The 20584-nt window shown below is 40.4% G+C and overlaps 1 protein-coding gene across 9 annotated transcripts in view; it reads left to right on the top strand.

Annotated features, from left to right (window-relative positions):
- The window catches only part of SPATA6L (spermatogenesis associated 6 like), a 62579-nt gene that overhangs the window by 30675 nt on the left and 11320 nt on the right, over window positions 1–20584 (top strand). For 8 of the 9 annotated variants that reach the window (XM_060300894.1, XM_070045745.1, XM_060300889.1 and 5 more), the window contains 6 exons: window positions 1982–2106; window positions 10129–10206; window positions 12654–12893; window positions 14970–15072; window positions 17791–17825; window positions 18570–18766. In XM_060300894.1, coding sequence (XP_060156877.1) covers window positions 2083–2106; window positions 10129–10206; window positions 12654–12893; window positions 14970–15072; window positions 17791–17825; window positions 18570–18766 — 677 coding nt within the window. In that variant the 5' untranslated portion in view covers window positions 1982–2082. The remainder of the gene's footprint in view (window positions 1–1981; window positions 2107–10128; window positions 10207–12653; window positions 12894–14969; window positions 15073–17790; window positions 17826–18569; window positions 18767–20584) is intronic. The other variant, XM_060300895.1, reaches the window with a different exon arrangement.

Genomic DNA, 20584 nt, shown 5'->3' with positions numbered 1-20584 from the left:
CAGTTGATGCACCAAAATATACCCTCATCAGAATTCTTCAGACAAATAAAATAGGAGTCACAAAACAGTAAAGTTGAGACAGGCTGGGACCTGGGACCCTTTGCTACAATGCCTGCACCTGGACACATCTATCCTCCAGCAACGAAATACAAAGAAACTATATGGGACTAAAAATAACTGAGTGCATGGGCAGTTGGGGCAAATTCTGGACAAAAGATACAAAGAGACCAAAAAACCCACCTGCCACTTCTGAAGAGACTGGAGCAAAAACAGGGTGTCGGGGAGCAAATGCAGGGTCCTGAGCATGCCGCCTGCACTCAATACACCCCACTGGAGGGGTGGGCAAAACACTTAAGCCACCCTCTGGCCTGATCCCTGGACACACCCCTACCCTCACCCCCTTATAAGGAACCAGCTCGTCTGGCGTCTGGGACCGAGCAAGCAAGGGAAACATTTGTTTTTGCTCCCACCTGAGGTCGCAGGGACCCCAATAAAGCCTTGCCTGAGTTTCTTATCTGGCCTCTAGTCAATTGCTATTGATTAGGGAAGGCCAGGAACCCTGGTCAGTATCAAAGCTACCTCACTGACTACAGTTAATTTTTTGGTGGTGCTCTGTACAGGGGCCACTCTTGGTCCAAACCACTTGTATAGCACCTGTTTTGTAGAAGGCACCTTCCCCATCATTTAGCTCAGTGATTCTTTTTTTTTTTTTTTTTTTTTTTTTATGGTACACGGGCCTCTCACTGTTGTGGCCTCTCCCGCTGCGGAGCACAGGCTCCGGACGCGCAGGCTCAGCGGCCATGGCTCACGGGCCCAGCCGCTCCGCGGCATGTGGGATCTTCCCGGACCGGGGCACGAACCCGTGTCCCCTGCATCGGCAGGTGGACTCTCAACCACTGTGCCACCAGGGAAGCCCTAGCTCAGTGATTCTTAATCATATTACACCCAAGATGATCTTTTGGTAATGAGTATTTCATACTATCTCTTTTACCATACTGAAATAATATTCACAGTTAATATAACCAATTATATAGGTCACTGCAAAAAATATATAGTATTCCAGCCATAATATAAAGGAGAAATACAAAGGAAAGTGATTTAAAATAAAATGACATGTATACTAATATGTAGATGTTGAGCAAAATGTAATATTTGGATGTGATATGATTTTCAAAATGCCAAAAGGATCTTGGTAAATATCCAAACAAAGCAAAGTACAGTTGTTCCTTAATTTACCTGGTACCTGTATTCCTGAAAATTCAGTGTATTTTTAAGTTGTACAAAAAAATGCTTTGTGTTTATATGTAACAGTTAGATTCCAGGCTCAGATAACTATAAAAAGTTTTCTTGCCTGAAAGAATGTCTGGTAGGGTGTTAAAAAGTCGTGCAGGAGTGTCTTGAGCATTGCAGGATACCTTGAACTTTGGTTCCTGCCTGTGAAATTTCTCCACAAATTTCCAAAATGTCCCTGGGTTTGTTACCAGTACTGCTGAGAACCACAGCTCAGGCTGTTCTCTGAGCCATTGGGATGCTGACATTCCTACATCACAGAACACATGGAACCCTAGTCTACACTGTAACCTTTGAGTGAACAGGGCATTGTCTGCCTGTTCTATCCCTAGGACCTGGCCCACGGTATGTCCTTACAAAACATTTGTCTCCTTAGAAAACATTTGTCGATGTTGGATGGAAAGAGATGGAAGGAAAGATTTTCCCTTTTGTTCTGTTTTGTGGAGCAACCCTTTAGGTAGTCTTTTTCTCTGCAGTGACTTGGGAAGGCTTTAAAAAATTATGCATGAGACAAAAAGTAGTAGAAGTCGTTGCCTCTTGAATAACAGGTGCTGTGATCAAAATGTCTATTTTTATCTGAGTGCCATCTCTGCCATCACTTGTCTAAGCTGTTATTTTGTTGAACTCAGGGTTGTAGATACATCATTTTCAGAACATAAATCTGCTTATGCCTTTTTTCCTTTGTTTCTAGCATGGGAAGAGTTGGCCTATTATGAAGAAAACACGAGGGACTTTCTCTTCCCTGTACCCAGGCTGACACCTTCGTACCCTGGGCTGTGTAGGGAGGTGCTCATGAAGACAGTTGAAGGTTTTCCGGTAAGTGATCTGTGCCCAGCTGGGCTTCTGTTGGGAGAGGAATTCTCGGGACCTGAACATTTTATTCCTGACAGAACCAGTTTGTGGGCAGATCACTTCATCTTGGTTAGTGCCCCTGATGTTCTCTTCAGCAGCCCTGATTAGATGCCCCACTCAAAATAATAAATGATACTGATTCCCACTATTGATTTGAGATGTGGGAGTCTTTTTTTTTTTCATTAAATACATTCATTTTGGCTTTCTTCCCACATCGAAATACTCAAAGTAACTGACATTACTGTGGATTGCCCTGGTTCCTGTAGGAGTACCATATTTTAGCACCATTTATAAGAATACAGATCAAGGCATTTTTCATTATATAAAAGGTCTTAAGTACAAAAAAATTATTTTAAAGTTCAAAATTAAGCTCAACCACCCCTGGTTACTGGGGAAAAGATTGCTGAGACTGTGGTTATCTCCAACCCCGTATCCTTTCCTTGGATTACCCATGTTTTGGCGAGTTCACCCCTGTGCCACAACTACACCCAAGAAATCAACAAGAATGAGATAAAGCTGTGGTCAGTGTTCTCCCTCACTATTAATGAGCATTCAAAATATGGAAATATACAGATGGCCATAAAGGCCTGGGAACAGAGATATACGTAATAAATGGCTTGCTGATATGACTTTTCACTATAATTGTCTATTATCTCCAGGCTTAACGACCACTCTGTATAGTTCAATTATACTTACTAACCCATTCCACCATTCCCAGTAATAAATTTCAATTTACCATGAAAAAAAAAGCAAATGGCACAGCTCACCTTCACCCTCCCAAATGTGGCCAGGTCTCAGGCTGTGGGACCTCACACACTTAAAGACGTCACTTTGTGACTGCAGGCCAGTGAGCAGGCACATTCATACACACGCATACATCCCTTCTGGTCATGGCCGAGCCTACCTTGCTCCTACTGCTACTGCTACCAAGGGTGGGAGCAGCCAAACCAGTTTAGTTTTGTGCTTCTCATGGCTCCAAGTTATTAACTGGATCACACAGGTATTAATCATCAGCTGCCCATGTCTTTTTGTTTTTGGCCTCTCACTGTTGTGGCCTCTCCCATTGCGGAGCACAGGCTCCGGACGCGCAGGCTCAGTGGCCATGGCTCACGGGCCCAGCCGCTCTGCGGCATGTGGGATCTTTCCGGACCGGGGCACAAACCCGTGTCCCCTGCATCGGCAGGCGGACTCTCAACCACTGTGCCACCAGGGAAGCCCCTGCCCATGTCTTAATTTACTGCCTAACTCAGCACTGGCTCCCTGATCTCTCCAGCCACCCAGAAGAGATCACCAAGGTTTTCCGAAAGAGTTAAGCATTACATAGTCTTCTTCTGTTAAATAGGGAACTTAAACTTTAGAAAAAGGAATTTGCAGAATCCACGCACCGAAGTCTTCCACTGGTTCAGATTTTTATCCTTGTATAACGTAAGCCATGGAGGTCTGTCAGGCATGAGATGTGGGAGTCTTATCTAACCATTCTAAGTCACTGCCATATTCACACCATCACATAGTTATAAAAACATTGCTTCTTTCACCTCTTTTTTTTAATTTAAAATTTTTTTATTGAAATATAGTTGATTTACAATGTTGTGTTAGTTTCTGGTGTATAGCAAAGTGATTCAGTTATATATATAATATATATATAATTATTCAGTTTTATATATATTATATATAATATGTTATTATTTATATATATTATATATAATAATGTGTTATTATTTATATATATATTTTTCAGATTCTTTTCCATTATGGTTTATTACAGGATTTTTTTTGAATTAATTAATTTTATTTATTATCTGCTCGGTTGGGTCTTTGCTGCCACGCATAGGCTTTCTCTACTTGTGGTGAGCGGGGCCACTCTTCATGGCGGTGTGTGTGCTTCTCATTGCGGTGGCTTCTCTTGTTGCAGAGCATGGGCTCTAGGCACACAGGCTTCGGTAGTTGTGGCACGTGGGCTTAGTAGTTGTGGCTCGCGGGCTCTAGAACACAGGCTCAGTAGTTGTGGCACATGGGCTTAGTTGCTCTGTGGCATGTGGGATCTTCCCGGACCAGGGCTCGAACCCGTGTCCCCTGCATTGGCAGGTGGTCTTAACCACTGTGCCACCAGGGAAGTCCCTATTACAGGATATTGAATATAGTTCCCTGTTCTATATATAGTAGGACCTTGTTGTTTATCTATTCTATATGTAGCAGTTTGTATCTGCTAATCTCAAACTCCTAATTTATCCCTCCCCCACCCCCTTTCCCCTCTGGTAACCATAAATTTGTTTTCTGTGTCTGTTTTCTCATCTCCTCTTAATGCAGACTAACTGAAAGATTTAATATCAGTTTATTTAATCATAGCTATTGTTTTAGTAATAATAATAGTAAAATAGAGTAGTGATATTAATAATGCTACCTCTCATTTATTTTGTGCTTGGGTTTTTTCATGTGATATCTTATTTTCCTCATAACAGTTTTTAAGTCAGCCAAGGCAGATATTATGGTCTCTACTTAATGGAGGGGAAACTGTCAGAGGTTCACAGACTGATATTATTGAAGGATCTTAAAAGATACAGCAGTTATTTAGTTGATTATCTAACTGTTTGGGGGGCATTATCTGAACCCAAATTCAAAATATTCATTTTTTTTGTTGTTGGTTTTTTTTTTGTTGTTTTTTTGTTTTTTGCGGTACGCGGGCCTCTCACTGTTGTGGCCTCTCCCATTGCGGAGCACAGGCTCCGGACGCGCAGGCTCAGCGGCCATGGCTCACGGGCCCAGCCGCTCCGCGGCATGTGGGATCTTCCCGGACCGGGGCATGAACCCGTGTCCCATGCATCGGCAGGCGGACTCTCAACCATTGCGCCACCAGGGAAGCCCCAAAATATTCATTTTGATGTTATCTGGGATGATTTTTAACACTGCAGAAACTCTGACAATTTTCTTTACTTTTATGTCACTTGGATGACCTCTGTTTTAAGGGCCACATCCTTGTGAATTATAAAAAGCATACTTAATACTCAACTTTTCTGTTACTGCCCCATGAATCACCATTATTAAAATTTAATAAAGTGTTATTGTCTCCATTTTGTTGAGAGTACTGTGTAGAATACATAACATGCAGGACCCCTGTTTCTAGGATGTTTATGATGACAGGACTTCTAGTTCTAATACTTCAAACAGCAAGCATTCATCAAAAGTTCTCCTAATCTGAATTCCTAATGAGCATAACTTTAAGTCCTCCAATAATCTTTGAAGGTTTGGTGAATATAACTGACATCATTTTTTTTTCTCAGAGATGTTCTTTGTGTATCACTTATACCCATGGTACTTGTGAGATGCTCGTCTTTATTATGTTAAGTTATTGGGATTTTGCTCTTCAGAAGCAAAAAGGGATAAAAACTAGTGAGAATTAGGTGGGAGATACTCTTTATATTAACTTTGGTTTGCCCAAGTTTTCTATTAAATAAAATCTATCTACAAACACTGGGCTGGTATCCAGCTAAGTATCAAGACAAGAAGAAACACACTTTCTCATATTTTCCCAAATGTTATCTTTGTTTAACTTTATGGGCATAAGTAGGGAGAAGAACCTACGGAAGTTGTGTTTGTAGTTATTCATAAATGCAGGTAATCATAAGTGAAAGAGCTTTAAAACTGCAGGGAAACATCTTCATGCATTAGAGGTAAAGTATCAATTCTTACAATGAAGTTAATGAAAGTATATTTTAAACAATTTGTAAAAAGATAGAGGAGCTCAATTTCTCTATGTTCTATAAAGCAAAATAAAACCAATTGCTGAAGCTTTACTAATAGCTGACATTCATTGCATGCTCACTAGATGCCAGGCACTGTGCTGAGCTCCTTACATGGATGATCTTGTTCAATCCTCCTTAACCCTGCAAGGTGGCTACTGTTATTTTCCTCATCTTAGGCATGGGGAAGCTGGCATGGAGAATTTATCAAAGGTACTCAGAGTCACAGACCTGGTGAGCAATGGAGCAGGGATTCTCATGCTGGCCTGTCGGGCTTCGAAGTTTGCACTCGGTCACTGCATGATGCTAATTCTCTCATGTTTATTTCAGCCCAGGGTCCAATTTCTTTTCATTAATGTTGTAGGATATGAGAATAAATGACATATGCGTGTCAGGCAAATCATTCACTTCATTTATTTTCTCTTCTTAGTTCATTAAGAATTAGATTTATTTCCTCCAATAAAATGTGACTTTTTCTTTGTACTTCCATATTTTATTTCATTTCACTTGTTATGCTAACAGCCTTTTTTGCCTCCTTTTCCTGCTGAGGTCAAGAATTCTGAGGAGGGGAATATAATCTGTTTTTTTGTTAGGTAAAGGCTGAATTTGTAAATTAAGTGGAAACAATATTTTTTTAATTATTAATTTTTAGTTAATAATTTCCATTTTTCTTTAGTGCAGTGATTCTAGGAAAATCCTACTGTTAAATACATTTATTGACCTAACCATCATCACCACCATCCCGTTGCTGAGGGGATTGCACAAGATAGAGCCTGTAAATTTCAGCTCTAAACTGTTATGCTAAAATCAGTACTTCTATGAAAAATACCTTCCTCCGTATTGTCTGGAAGTCACTGCCAGGAGTGGAGGTCAAATAGGTGAACAAGATGGTGTTACAGGCTGTGGATTCCTTACTGGTAGGGGACCCTCCTCCTCTTCTCTAGGCAAAGTGGAGCTGCATGTATAGCGGTTACATGTGGACTCAGGTGGTCTGGGTTCAAGCCCAGTTTTGTCACTGAATGACTGTGTGATTTTGGGTAAATTACTTAATCTCCATGTAGCTTAGTTTCCTCATCTGTAAAATGGGACTGGTAATAGTTCTTCCCTTATAGGGTTATTAGGAGAGTTAAATGAGGTAATGTATGTATAGTCTTTAGCATAATATCTGGTATATAGTTAAGTGCACAATAATGTGAGCTGTTATATTTTATTAAACTGTCATTCAAGGGTTAATACTACTTCTCCATGAGGCATTAAGAAGACTACACCAGTCTGTGGCTTAAGAGATAACTTGTTCAGGCTCAGGCAGCTGGGCCGCTGGGGACCTGGGGCTTCGCGCACACATGAGGTTTTGGATTTCCACCAGTGGTGCTGTGGACCCCGAAATTCCCCTTCCCCCACCCTCTTCTTCATGTGGGCAGTCTTGATAACTGGAGGTGAGGCTGTGCCGGCCATGTTATTGTGCATTCTTTATGGAACACCACCTCCCTGCCGCCCCCCACCCCGCCCCAATTATTCAACTCTGTGCAGCAACTGGGCTCTTGTGTTTATAAGCCCAGAAATCTTGAGTCACCAGTCTGGGCCTAACACTGTTATGGGCGTACTGTGCATTCTAGAGGCAAAAAAAAAAAAAAAAAAAAAAGAGGAGGGGGAGCTGAGGAGGTAGGTTGTGCCTGTGAGGACCTGTTCTGTAGACAAGATGAATGTACAGGACTGAATGTGCATCGGAATGAATGAATGCACAGGAATTGCGCTGACTAGTTCATCCATGAAGCCCCCTGAGAGGTAGCATGAGGTAATGGAAAGAGGATGGTTTTTGCTGTCCAACAGAGTTTCAACTCTTGGCTCTACTGATCCCCAGCTGTGTGACATTGGACAGACTAACCTCTTCAAGCCTGTTTCCTCACATTTAAAGTGGGATAAATTGTCTACTACACAGGTTGTATGAGGATTAAATGAGATCGCACATGTGAAAGCCTCTAGGAGCACCTGGTACCTGTCTAAACATGCAGTGCATGTTGGTTCCTTTTCCCTCTAGGGCTTCGGCCGATGCAAATTCTTCTTGCAGGTACTTGGAGTATGTTATATAAGTGAAATGAGCTGTTAGCAACTGGAGGGAGAAGTCACTATGGGTGTGCCTGGAGGGGAGAGGGTTAGGCCAGGCTTCAAGAGACAGGTAGGATTTGGATGGGCAACAAGAAGGAAGGTAAAGTGCCCCCAGAACAAAGGGGTACCTGGCCAGGCGGTGTTCTCTGGGGGAGAGGAGAGCAAAGGGTCATGTTCAGAGGGGCTGCAGGTGACTGGATGGGGTCAATTGGAGACAGTGTAATTCAGCTCCAAGTCCTATCCCTGTTTTGACGTTTACAAGACATGTGACCTTGGGAAAATTGCTTAATATCTCTTTCTGCCTCAGTTTTTTTTAAAGAAACATAATTGTATTTTTTAAATATACAGTAAAATTGACTTTTTTTGATACACAGTTCTATAAATTTAACACATGTATAGATTTGTGAAACCACCATCATAATCAGGATACAGAACAGTTCCATCACTCCCCAAATCTGCCTCATGCTATCTCTTTATAGACACATCCTCCGCCATAATCCACTAATCTGTTCTCCGTCATTAAAACTTTGTTTCCTCTTGAGAATGTCACATAAATGGAATCACATAGTCTGTAACCACTCAAGACTGGCTTCTTTCACGTAGAACAATGTTTTTAAGATTCATCCATGTAGTTGTGTGTATCAGTAACTTGTTGCTTGTTATTACTGAGTAGATTCCATTATATAGATATACCATAGTTTATTCACCTATGAAGAACATTAGAGTTGTTTCAAGTTTTTGTCCAGTTCTCAGTTTTATCATTTATAAAGTGGGTTGATGTTAATAACTGTACTTTCCTTATAGCACTATGAGAATTAAGTAGGATAGGGTATATGTATGTGTATGTATATATATGTGTATGTATGTGTATGTATCACCATGTTTTAGATAGGATGGTACCGAGCAGAAAAAGAAGTATTGATCAATGAAACAAAATGAAGAGTTTGGAAATGAGTATAAATATTTTGTATGAGATATAAAGCATGTTTTCAAAGCAGGTAGGCAGGGAAGGAGAACTTCTATCCATCCCTCCCCCTAGGTAATCTCATTCAGTTCCATGGTCCAGTGTTTTAAATAGAGTAGCTAACTGCGGGGACACAAGTTGCAATGCCTGGATTCAATTACCAGCTCTGCCAGTACTAGCTGGACAAGTTGCTTAAATTCTCTGTACCTTAGCTCACACATCTACAAAGTGGAGATACTACTGGGACCAACCTCACAGGGTTGTTGTGAGGGTTAGATGAGTTAATATATGCAAAGCCCTTTGGTTGGGCTCTGGCACATAATATGTAGTATTATATGTGTTTAGCTATTCTTATTATGTATGTATTTTATTTTCAGCTTTGTTGGTGTATAATTGACAAAACCTGTATATATTTAAGGTATACACCTTTATTTTTGTATATACATTGTAAAATAATTGCCACAATCAAGCTAATTTTTTTTTTTTTTTTTTTTTCCGGCCGTGCTGTGTGGCTTGTGGGATCTTAGTTCCCTGACCAGGGATGGAACCTGGGCCCCGACAGTGAAAGTGCCAAGTCCTAACCACTGGACTGCCAGGGAATTCCCACAATCAAGCTAATTAACATATCCATCATTTAACATTGTAAACTGTTGTTTCTTTTCTTTTTTGTGGTGAAAATACTTAACATCCACCCTTTTAGAAGATTTCAAATATAAAATATAGTATTGTTAACTGTTGTCACATTGCTGTACATTCCACTTCTAGAATATGTTCATCTTGCCTAACTGAAACTTTGTATCCTCTAACATCTCCGCATTTCCCCCATCCTCCAGCTCCTGGCAACAGCTTTCTATTAGCTGTTTCTATGAGTTTGTTTCAGATTGCACATATAAGTGAGACATGCAGTATTTGCCTTTCTGTGTCTGGTTTATTTCACTTAATATAGGGTCCTCTGTTTTCTTCTATGTTGTCACAAATGGCAGGATCTTCTTCTTTTGAAAGGCTGAATAATATTTCACTGTATATATATTCATTATGTATGTATTTTAGATAATGTGTGTAGATTATGCCAACTACAGAAAAGAGCATTCAGGTTCTCGGATGATTTCAAGTTAGTATAGGATGAGCAAAGACCCTCTTTCCATTTTATTTGTTTCTTTTATGCTGTTTTATTTTCAGGGCATTGCTCCCAAAATAGAGTTTTCTACGAGGACAGCCATCAGAGAACGTGTGTTTCTGCATAGACACAGATTTCTTGTAAGTATAATCGAGAATCCAGTGATAGAAATGATAGAAATTTTCTCCACAAATTTAAAGAATTTCAGCCTAAACTCGGTTTACCAAGTTTAGATGCAACTGGACAAACAGAAACCTGGAAACTTATTACTAGGTTTGAATTTCCATAGTTAAACTGTTTGTTCAGCCTGTCACATTAGAGTGAGTATGTTTGGCATGTATTCATCATGGCATAATTGGTGGAACAGAATGATCCAGAAGCTACAATCACAAGCTTGATGTGTCGTTTAGTTAGGTTTTGTTGTTGTTGTTCCATGACTTTTACTCTTGATTTTATCAACAGTAGTGTTTCCTTCTTTCCTGTGCTGAGGCTGAAGCTCAGAGTTGTATTTGTGGGCCACCTTTGGTAACAGTGAGGGTCTTGGGGCATCCATGAGCACTACCTTCATTTTACTCTCTTGTTCAGCCCTAATTTCCCCTTCACCCTGATTTCTTTCTGTTTTTGTTTTACCTTATTGTCCATAATTTTGCAACCGTGTAAAATCGTTTCTAAAATGATATAGAGAGTTAATGAATATAGTTTGTAGACCTCACCTGGAGTCCTAGAAAATGCCTTGAAAATGTGGGCTTTGGGTTAAGAGGTACTGAATGAGAAGGGTCACTAATCTGTGCAAGTCCATCGGTCCCCTGGGCACCATAACTCATAAATGGGAAGCCAGTGGTTAATTTTCAGGAAGGCAATAGCTGCTTTTTAGTCTCTCCTTATTTACCCACTGTTTTCTCCAATCTGTTTAAGTGTGCACAGTGATCTTTCAGTTTATTATTCTTTTTCTTCTACTCCACCATTTTAATCTTGTTTTAATCTCCTAATATAGGTCTTCCTATATTAACTTTTTTAAGTGTTAACTTTTAAAAATAATAGCTTTCATTGTTTTCCTATAACAAAAGTATCCCATTTATTTTATACAATTAGAAAATACAGATAAGAAAAAGGACAAAATAAAAATAACCTGTTATTCTTACTATCTAGAGATGAGCATGACTACTTTTTTGAATATATTCTTCTGTACACACACACACATACACATATTGTTTTAATTTTAGAAGATTAGGACCATACTACAATAATATGATATTATTTCATATCATATTTTCACTTTGAATGTCATGAACGTGTTCTCATGTCCTTAAGTATGCTTAAACCAGGCAATTTTTCATGGCTTCATACCATGCCATTGTACAGAAGTACCATAATTTTTGGCAATTCATTTTTCTGTTGTTGGGTACTAAGCTGATATATTAGTCAGGGTCCAGTCTGGAAAACAAACCATACCTGTTACTTTAACAGAAAGATTTAATGTAAAAAAAAAAGAGGGCTAAACGAGGGTTGGAGGACTGAAAGGAAAAGGGGAACAGTGAAGTGATGGAGATAGTAACTACAGGAAGCAGCTTCCACCTCTAGCGTTGGGGGACCAAAGGGAAGAGGTTGGATCATCAAGAACATAGAAATTGGAGGAAGAAACCCCATAGAAAGGGCACCCAGACATGTGGGGAGGGGCTTCTCTCCCAGGTGTTTCCTCATGATTTCAGAGGGGAGACTCTGATGAGCTGGGACTCAGATCTCTAAGGAGGGACACTGCTCATTGCTGCTGTCCCAGGAGCTTGGAGGAAGGATCCTGTGGGGCTAGACTCAAATCTCTGAGCAAGGGGCTCTCTGGCCACCTGGTGCTGTGAGGCTAGTTTTGGATTATGATAGGAAAAAACTATAAACTGGAGCCATTTGCTGCTGTCAAGGTGAAGAATGGTTGCTGGGGTGATGCTGACAAGAACAGAATGCAAAACTGGAAGTCCCCAGTCCTTTCCTCCTCCTCTAGTCTTACGGTCTCCCTCTAGCGCCCTCTAGTGGTGGAGCCTAACAAAACAGCTGGAAAAACCGAAGGGGGTTTGCAGAGTGCCAGGTCCAGTATCATAAAGCTGAGTGTAGAAAGGTGGGTTTGGAGCTGAAAGGAAAGTGCTTACTCACCAATATAGTTGGTTTCTAATTTTTGAAGTGTTCTAAGAATTTCTGTAGCTATACATATAGCCATAATTATTTCCTTATAATAAATTCCTTGAAGTGAAATTGCTGGACCCAAGTTTATGCCAAATTCTCTCTCTCTCTCTCTCTCTCTCTCTCTCTCACTATATTTCTACATCTGTCAATCATCTGTCTATGATGGGGTGGGGGTGGGGGTATCTGATACTTTCCAACTTTCTCATAATGCAAATAAATCTCACTGCTAATAGTTGAAATATACTAGTGATACTAACCTGACCTGAAGAAAAATTTTAAAATGCCCTTCCTTAAGTTCATGTTTTATAAATCTGAGATGTTCAGTCTTCTACCTTAGTTAAAGTTCAATTAAACACAGTTATATTCTGATTGAGTTTTCTTCTTTAAAAATATTGTTTCTTTTTTGGGTTTTCAGGAAGAAAGATGTGAGTCACGAAGGCCTTTATCCACATCAAATGGACCAAAATTCCCCTTAAGTAGTATAAAGATGAAACCAAGGGAGAGTAATCTCGACAGACTGCCCCAAGGCATGCAGTCCCGGCCGCCCTCTCCATATTTCACCAGGCGTTTCTTTCAGGACCAGCCAGCTCAACTGAATCTTGGAGATAGTTTCAAAATACCTGGAGAAAGCAAACCTCCATTTGTAGTAAGACATGTGAGCCTCAAATTATTTTTCACAGTCCTTTGGAATGGTGAGGGTGTGAATGAGGGTGGAATAAAGGAAGGTTGGACCATGAAAACAAATGGGTAAGTAAGTAAATAGAGGAAACTCCAATTGAATGACAGCTATGATTAAATTATGTTCACTTCCTAGAGTCATTGTCAGGAAAGATGTCTTATGCAGAAGACTTGCTTAGTAAATGTCTGCCATCCCTATTTTTAATTTCTGAAAATTATTAATAGAGAGTGTTATCTACATATGATAACCTGCCACTGTCCAGAAAAATCAATGAACTGTCAGTGGTAGAAGATGCATATCAAAGGCTGGCATATACTCTGTACCAATCTGAAACCAAAGCCTCATCTGTTTTAAGAAAACTGGTTTGAGTTTTCTTAGTGAGATCGTTGCTTAATGGCCACACTTTTAAGAGCAGGAAACATATGTTTGCAGGAAGATGCAATGATGTGCCACAGTCAAAGCCCTTAATTAAAGTTATTTTAGATTTAGCCCTCAGGAAATAGTAGGCAAATTCAATCACACTTGTTCTCATAGTCTCAAGATTTTTTGACTACTATAAAAGTAAAGGAAAATGTAGAAGAGTTCAAGACAAAAATTGCCCACAGGTTCACCAGAATAATAAAATCATTGTTTAATTTGATACATTTTCTTTTGCCTTTTTTTGGTATTCATAATGCCTTATTTTTTCCCACAAAGTTGTAATTATACTGTATATACCGATTTGTTTCTTGATATTTACAGTTAATATTACATTAAAAACACTTCCAGTATTAGTTCATATTTTTCATGAATACCATTCCACATTCTAGTTCATGACTTATTCTTCAGAATGTTAACTATTGATATTATTGTCAAGTTGATAATTTGACTTAATGATGATGTTTGTGCATTAGACACAAGAAATGAAGCATGGTAAATCTCAAAGGCAAGGTGCTTTTGAGATGACTGGATATAGAGTTGGTTTGTAGGTAGAACAGAGACGTTGTTTGGCTAGAAAGTACAGGATAGCTGTTTTCTTCATGGTGACCTGGGTAAAAATGTCTGGCAAAATCCAGCAATCACTCTTTAAACGTGGCTTCATACAAATATTGCTGAATTGAGTTTACTAAGTCTGATTTATATCATTTGACATAAATTTTTATAAAATACAACTTTAGTGTATGCCATTATGGGCTAAATAAGCTTAAAATCTTGGAAGGTTTCTTAGGGAATTAAAACTTGCTTGATACTTTTATTTAACAAATTCTTATACAGTCTTTACTAATGTGCCAAGCTCTTTCCTAAGTGCTCTTTTATTTAGCCAGATTTCCTGATATCTGAAGTTTAAGTAGCAGCATTAAAATGTAGAGGACCTGATGTTGTCAAGATTGTAAATTCTAATCAAAGTATTTCTTGAAGTAGATTGAAGAGTAATATTATAACATGCTTTCTTGAAATTTAAAAAAAAAAAAAACAGAAATAAACAATGTTACAAAGAAACTCCAGCAACTCTATGTCGTACATATTCTGGAAGAGTCTCTATTTCAAGTATTTTGGCATGTTGTCCAGTGTAGGAAAATACGGTTACCTTAAGTAAAATAATACAGTCACCACTATTCTTTTTTTTCAAGAATATAGACACTCAGACTGGAAGGGGATGTGGAAGGCTGAAATGTCGCCTTGTGAAAATCCCTTGTCTTCAGGGAGGACCACACCTAGGCCAGTACTGCTCAGACTGTTTAGGAACATGAAACTCTGTCTGGTTCTAAAAGAATGTGAAGTAAATGTCACTTGCTGTTTTCTGGGCTGGAGCCTTACCAGTGGTTAGAATATGAGTTGTGCCTAGTGCTAGGCCATGTCTTCGTGTTCTAACCTCAGTGAAGGTAGGGACAGACAGGTTTCCCTATTGGGTATAACATTTTATATACTTGGAGACTGTGATTTAATCTGTTCCCAACCTCTTTTCTCACCTGCATGACTGTGACTGAGGGGGAGAAAGGCATTACAGGTAATGAGGAGAGGGTAATACAAGCTACAGTGGGTTCAAGTCTCATTCCTTTCCTTTCCTTTCAGGTGGACAGTGCAAAGCCCTTTGGTGAGAACAGTTCAGAGCATCATTCCCAGAAGTCTAGAAGAAAATCTGACTTTTCAAACTTTCCATTTCCAGTGAGAAGAGGTACTTGAGTTTCTTGTTATTCCTATACAGTTTCCCCATGGGAACGAATGCATTCTACCTACCTCTAAGTCTTCTTCATTCTGAGGAATCACATGTTTCTTTGGAAATTCAGGGCCTAATTCTCAGGTGCCCTCCCGCTGTGGAGTTTCCAGGGAGGGAGTTCCCATGAGCAGAGTCAGCTGAGAAGCTGTTTCAGAGTTCCCCTAGCTGTTGAAGGAGACTGCTCTGAGTAGTGTGACCACTGAGCGTGCTCTAGCTGTGGTTGTTCCCTGGCTGGGCTGGAAAAGCAGGGAGCACCTTGTCCTGGTGGAATCTTCTTGCTAAGGCACCACTGATAGCTAACATACAGGACTCTCCATTTCTCTGGATAGGAAGCAGCAGGGGATTGTCGGAGATCAGGAGATGCAACACTTACTTTACAAGATTCCATGTCAGCAAAGGAGGAGAGGCAATTTGTCTGAAGCAGTGAGGTTAAGGCAGGGGATCTCAAATGTTTAGATTTCAGTACCCTTTTGCATTAAGTATTATTGAAGACCCCAATGAACTTTGTGTATGCAGATGATATCTATCAATATTTAGTGTTAGAAATTAAAACTGAGAAATTTGTAAAATACAAGAATATACAAGCACACATTCCATTAACCATCAGAGTGGTGACATCATGACATATCATGTAGCTTTTGGAAAACTCCATTATACAGTTGTGAGAGAAAGAGAGTGAAAAAGAGATTAATATTAATAGGAGAACAGTTCTGATCTTGCAGAGCTCCTGAAAGGTCTTAGAGACCCATGGGGAGGCCCCTGGATCACACACTGAGAGGCACTGGGTTAAGGCCTCCCTGGGAGGCCTTTACTTTATGATTGAAATACATGAACCATGTCAATACTGAAGGTCAGGGCAGTGAATTTCAACTATTCCTGAATTAATAAAAATTCTTAGGCTAGAAAGGGATGGTGGTGGCCCATTCTCTTGACTCTTGGTGAGACTGGACCTGTACCATCCCTGACAACAGGGTTTCCTATGTTAGGCTGAAAGGTTTATACTTTTAAGGGGCTGCACATTCTCTTGTGGTAACTCAAGCCGGTGTCCTTGAATCACTGTGACTGTTCTACAGCAGCAAACCAAGGACAGAAGACAGGGTTTGAAGCAGAAAGTGCTTCATCACCTCTGACATTTAAGTCCTTTGGATTGAAAATCACCCATGTAGCCCATAAAAGCAGCACTGTCTTCCCCATTACTGTGAAATCAAGCAACAGGAAATGTCCTTTCCCAGGGAGGACATTTGGGCTTAATGCTAGCTCAATTACAACGGGACTCATATATCACATTGGTCTCAGCCTTTGTCTTTCTTAATCCTGGCAGGTGGACAACTAAGGTTCCAGAGAGGTTACAGAGTGTGTACAGGTCACACACCAAGTTTTTGGTGTACTTACATTTAGAGAAGAAGTTCAGACCTCGGGGCTCAGATCCTTGGAATCCCTGTAGCTTCCAAGCCAGACTTTTCCTTAGGTCACCTGTCAGCTCATTCATTCAGGCCTAAGGTAGAATAAAGCAGTGCTTCTCAAACTTCAGTGTGCATTCGAATCACCTGGGGATCTTGTTAAAGTGCAGATTCTGATTCCCTAAGGCTGGGGTGGGGCCTGGAATCCCTCTTTTCTAACAAGCTTCCGGGTGATACCGATGCAGCTGGTCCATGGACTACACTTTGAGAAGCTAGGAAACAAGGGCAAACTCCCCGTGAAAGGGAGTGTTCAAAAATCAGTAGCAAGGGGGTTCCTAGGCAACAAGGCAGATTTATGGTTATAGCTGAAAAGGGGCTAAGCATTACCAATTCCCTGCTCAGCTGGGAGTTGGGTGGAAGAGAGCTTCTAGGACAAGATGCCCACACACCTATGTGCATGCCCAGAGGATATGACAATTAGCATGCTTTTAAAAATCCCTTTTTATATCTTCCTTCTTATTGCCAGTGGCATTGGGGAATCAGCAGACCCCTGTCACTGCCTAAGCCCCAGTCATGCTGGGGGAAGCCACAGTGGCCTTAGCATAGTCTTGCAAATACTCATTTCAAAAGCATTTTGAACCTGGAAAAATCCCATTTATTCTTGGTTTTATCTGTGTGTATTACTTCTAGTAATTCTTACCATTCTCTGGCATTAGGTCTATTTACTTATTATGATTACTTGGGTAATCATAATGATTTACACTTTTGCTGTGTTGTTTTTCCAAGCTCTTATGTATTCATTTTTGTATCTACCTTGGACAAGTACACTCAAGAGTTTCTGCATAAGTAGGATTTTATGTAAACCAAATATAAAGGGAATGCCAGAAGAGGCAGAGGGTATGAATTTTACATTGAGCCAAATGGCTTTCTTTTAGGCCCTGGGCACCTGGGCAAATAAGAGTTTTCCAGGCTGCCCAAGGGCTACTGAAGTTATTGCTTCACTTTAGACTCCCGTTTACTCTTCCTGTATCCATACATGCTGTCATTAATATAACCTCATTGTTGACCTCAAGAGGACAGTAAAACTAATAGATAAATTGCTGTGACTTCAGGAAGACTTAAAGGTGATGGTATAATTTACAAGGGAGCATTTAAGTTCTCTGATAATTCATTCATTGTGTAATATTTTTGTACTGCTGTGGAATAAGTGTAACAGCAGCTTTAGGGGTAACTGGTAATAATGAGTCATTGAAACACCTGTTCCTCTTTCTTCTAGCTTCTTCTCTTGACAGCCTTGCAGCTAACGTAAAGGTAATTTTAGAAGTAGCATTTGTAAACTGATTTATTTCCAGCTGTCTAATGTCAATTATTGTGCTTTCTCCCATGAGTGGTGGAAAGTATATTTCTAGCTAATGCTGCTTATGGAATTCCTGTAGTTTAACTTGAGTTGCTTTGCTTTAGTTGGTTTATTCCCCTCACATAAACTCTTTTCATTTGTAGGATGAATCACCAGTGAGGGTGTATGTAGGCCCAATATCTACTCTATCAGTAGGGATTTTCATTACTCTTTCTCTAGTCGAGTACCTTTTTATATGCGATGGTAAATCACTTGTTCTTAAAGTTTGATTGGTTTATTCACGTGAAGGTGCAGACTTCCATGTTACAACATGAGAATGGATATATGCAAAGAAAATGGAGTACACTGAGCTTCCTTTGCCATAGCAGTTAAATATTTCGTCTAAAAAATTATGTCTTTCCCAAACCCAATAATCTCCAATCCTCACAAACCAAAGCTCAGAGCATGAGTTGATTTTGGCTTGTGAATATATGCCAAATGTACAGAATTTTGGTTATCTTTCCTTGCCCTTGACTGCTGAGCATTTTGTCTCTAGTCTTCTCTATTCCCACCCCTCTTTTATTTGCAGGAGATCCCTGCGGCAGGTATTCTATCATCTTGCCCCCAGTTCTCTTCCCTGTCCCACCCGGCCCCCAGCTCTAAATTAAGCAAACCAAAGCAAAAACTACAACTAACGATTAATGCACATTGTCACTCAGGTTATCAAAGAGCCAGATGAACGGATTGTTTTAAGGAATGAATCACCATTATCGTTAGATTCAAGTAAGTTTGGAAAGCCCTCGGCCAGTTACAGTCATCAAGGGGATGCCGATTTCCACTGGGAAACTTCATTTGCCACCTCCCAACACTCCAGAACTCCCAGCCCTCTTCTGGATCAGCCCCTTCTCCGAGAAAGGTCAGCAGCAAGCACCCATCTCTTTGCTAGAAGAGTGCCTTGTGGTCTGGCAGGAGTAAAGTCAGGTCACTTCATCAGTTTGCTTCCTTAGGAATATTCACCTGGGGACACCTTGATATGAAAAATTATTATTCCTTGAAAAATAATCCCAAAAGTAAGAATTGAGACTTTTCTCTTACCCTGGAAAGCATATCTCAGAATGCTTGTTGAAAATGGGACAGACAGCTAACTTGGCATAGGTACTATTTATCTATCCATTATTATCGGTCATAAATTTTAGAACTCAAGCTTTTGGTTTCACCAGTATAAAAGAACTCACTATCGAAAGTTTAGAAATTATAGACAAATGAAAAGGAGTGAAAAAAAAAATCACCTATAGTCCTGCCACCCAAAGACAAGCATGATTAATATGTGGGTGTATTTTCTTTCTCTTTTTCTAGACATGGTTTGTTGGCTTGTTTATATTATTGTCACACACACACACACACAAACCCACAATTGCCTATGTCTGGAGGGCAGGCCAGAGATTGAGAGCAGGAAACTTTATTTTCCAAACTGCGCTCCCAGCTGATGTGACTAACCATCCGGTTTGCCCCAGACTGTCCTAATTTTAACCCTGACAATCCTGCATTCTGGGAAACTTCTTGGTCCCAGGCAAACCAGGACAGTTGGTCACAACTCCAGTGAAGTAGCACAAAAGATAATAGTTTTAAGATAGTTGTTTTGAATGAAAGATAGGCCAGTCTTGGGCTTCCCTGGTGGTGCAGTGGTTGAGAGTCCGCCTGCCGATGCAGGGGACACAGGTTCGTGCCCCGGTCCGGGAAGACCCCACATGCCGCGGAGTGGCTGGGCCCGTGAGCCATGGCCGCTGAGCCTGCGCGTCCGGAGCCTGTGCTCCGCAACGGGAGAGGCCACAACAGTGAGAGGCCCGCGTACCACAAAAAAAAAAAAAAAAAGATAGGCCGGCCTGCTTTTCCCTGCATTGTTAGTGATGAGAATAAGAAATCTCCACATAAAAATAATACAGTTGCTAACAAAGAGACTTGTAGTAAATATCCCAGAACAAAAGTGGCACTGAATTTTTAGTAGGAATTATAAGAAAGTGACAATGCATTCTTAGACATTTTTCAGAAATGATAGAATACCTTTATATTAAAATGGACTTGAGGAAACCAAGTAAAATATTTTGATAAAATCTACTAAGTAATGGTGAGTCCTTGATTAGTTACTGTATTGGAAGAAAATAACACAACATAGATTTTTAAAAATTGGCCTTGGCTCCCAGAGACAGGTGGTGAGAGACACATTTACACCCGTCTCTGGGCCTGGTCTCCCTTCTCTTCTGGCTTCTTCTCTTTCTACCAGCCTGCAGCTTAACAGGTGGACAGAGCAGGTAGGGGGTTACCCCAGATGTAAAGACTTAGAATTTATTTTAAACAGAGAAGGGGAGGAACCTTCAACTGGTGGTAGTCAGGACACTTGAGCTCTGCTCAACCTGTCTCCAAGTGCTGTGTGATCTCACACAAGTACTCAGCCTTTTAGACCTTAGTTTCCTCATCTGTAAAAGGGGTTTAGTGATCAAAGATCCATCCTCTTGCAGCCCAAAGTGCTTCTTTGCTGCCAGAACTGGAAGAAGCTCATGGATTTTGCCCATGTGCCTTGTTTTCGTACATCACCCAAACTCCTTATAATCAGCATAGCAAGCTTTTCTGAGGGACTGAATTGAGCATCCATTTATTGATAACCTATTATGTGCAGTGTATGTGATCGTGACACATCCTGGCTTCCCAGTGGCTCACACACTAGACGGGGTGGCAG

The sequence above is a fragment of the Globicephala melas genome, chromosome 6 (genome assembly GCF_963455315.2).
Source record: "Globicephala melas chromosome 6, mGloMel1.2, whole genome shotgun sequence".
NCBI lineage: Eukaryota > Metazoa > Chordata > Mammalia > Artiodactyla > Delphinidae > Globicephala > Globicephala melas.
The sequence above is the reverse complement of the archived record's forward strand: the minus strand, read 5'-3'. Positions and strand labels throughout refer to the sequence as shown.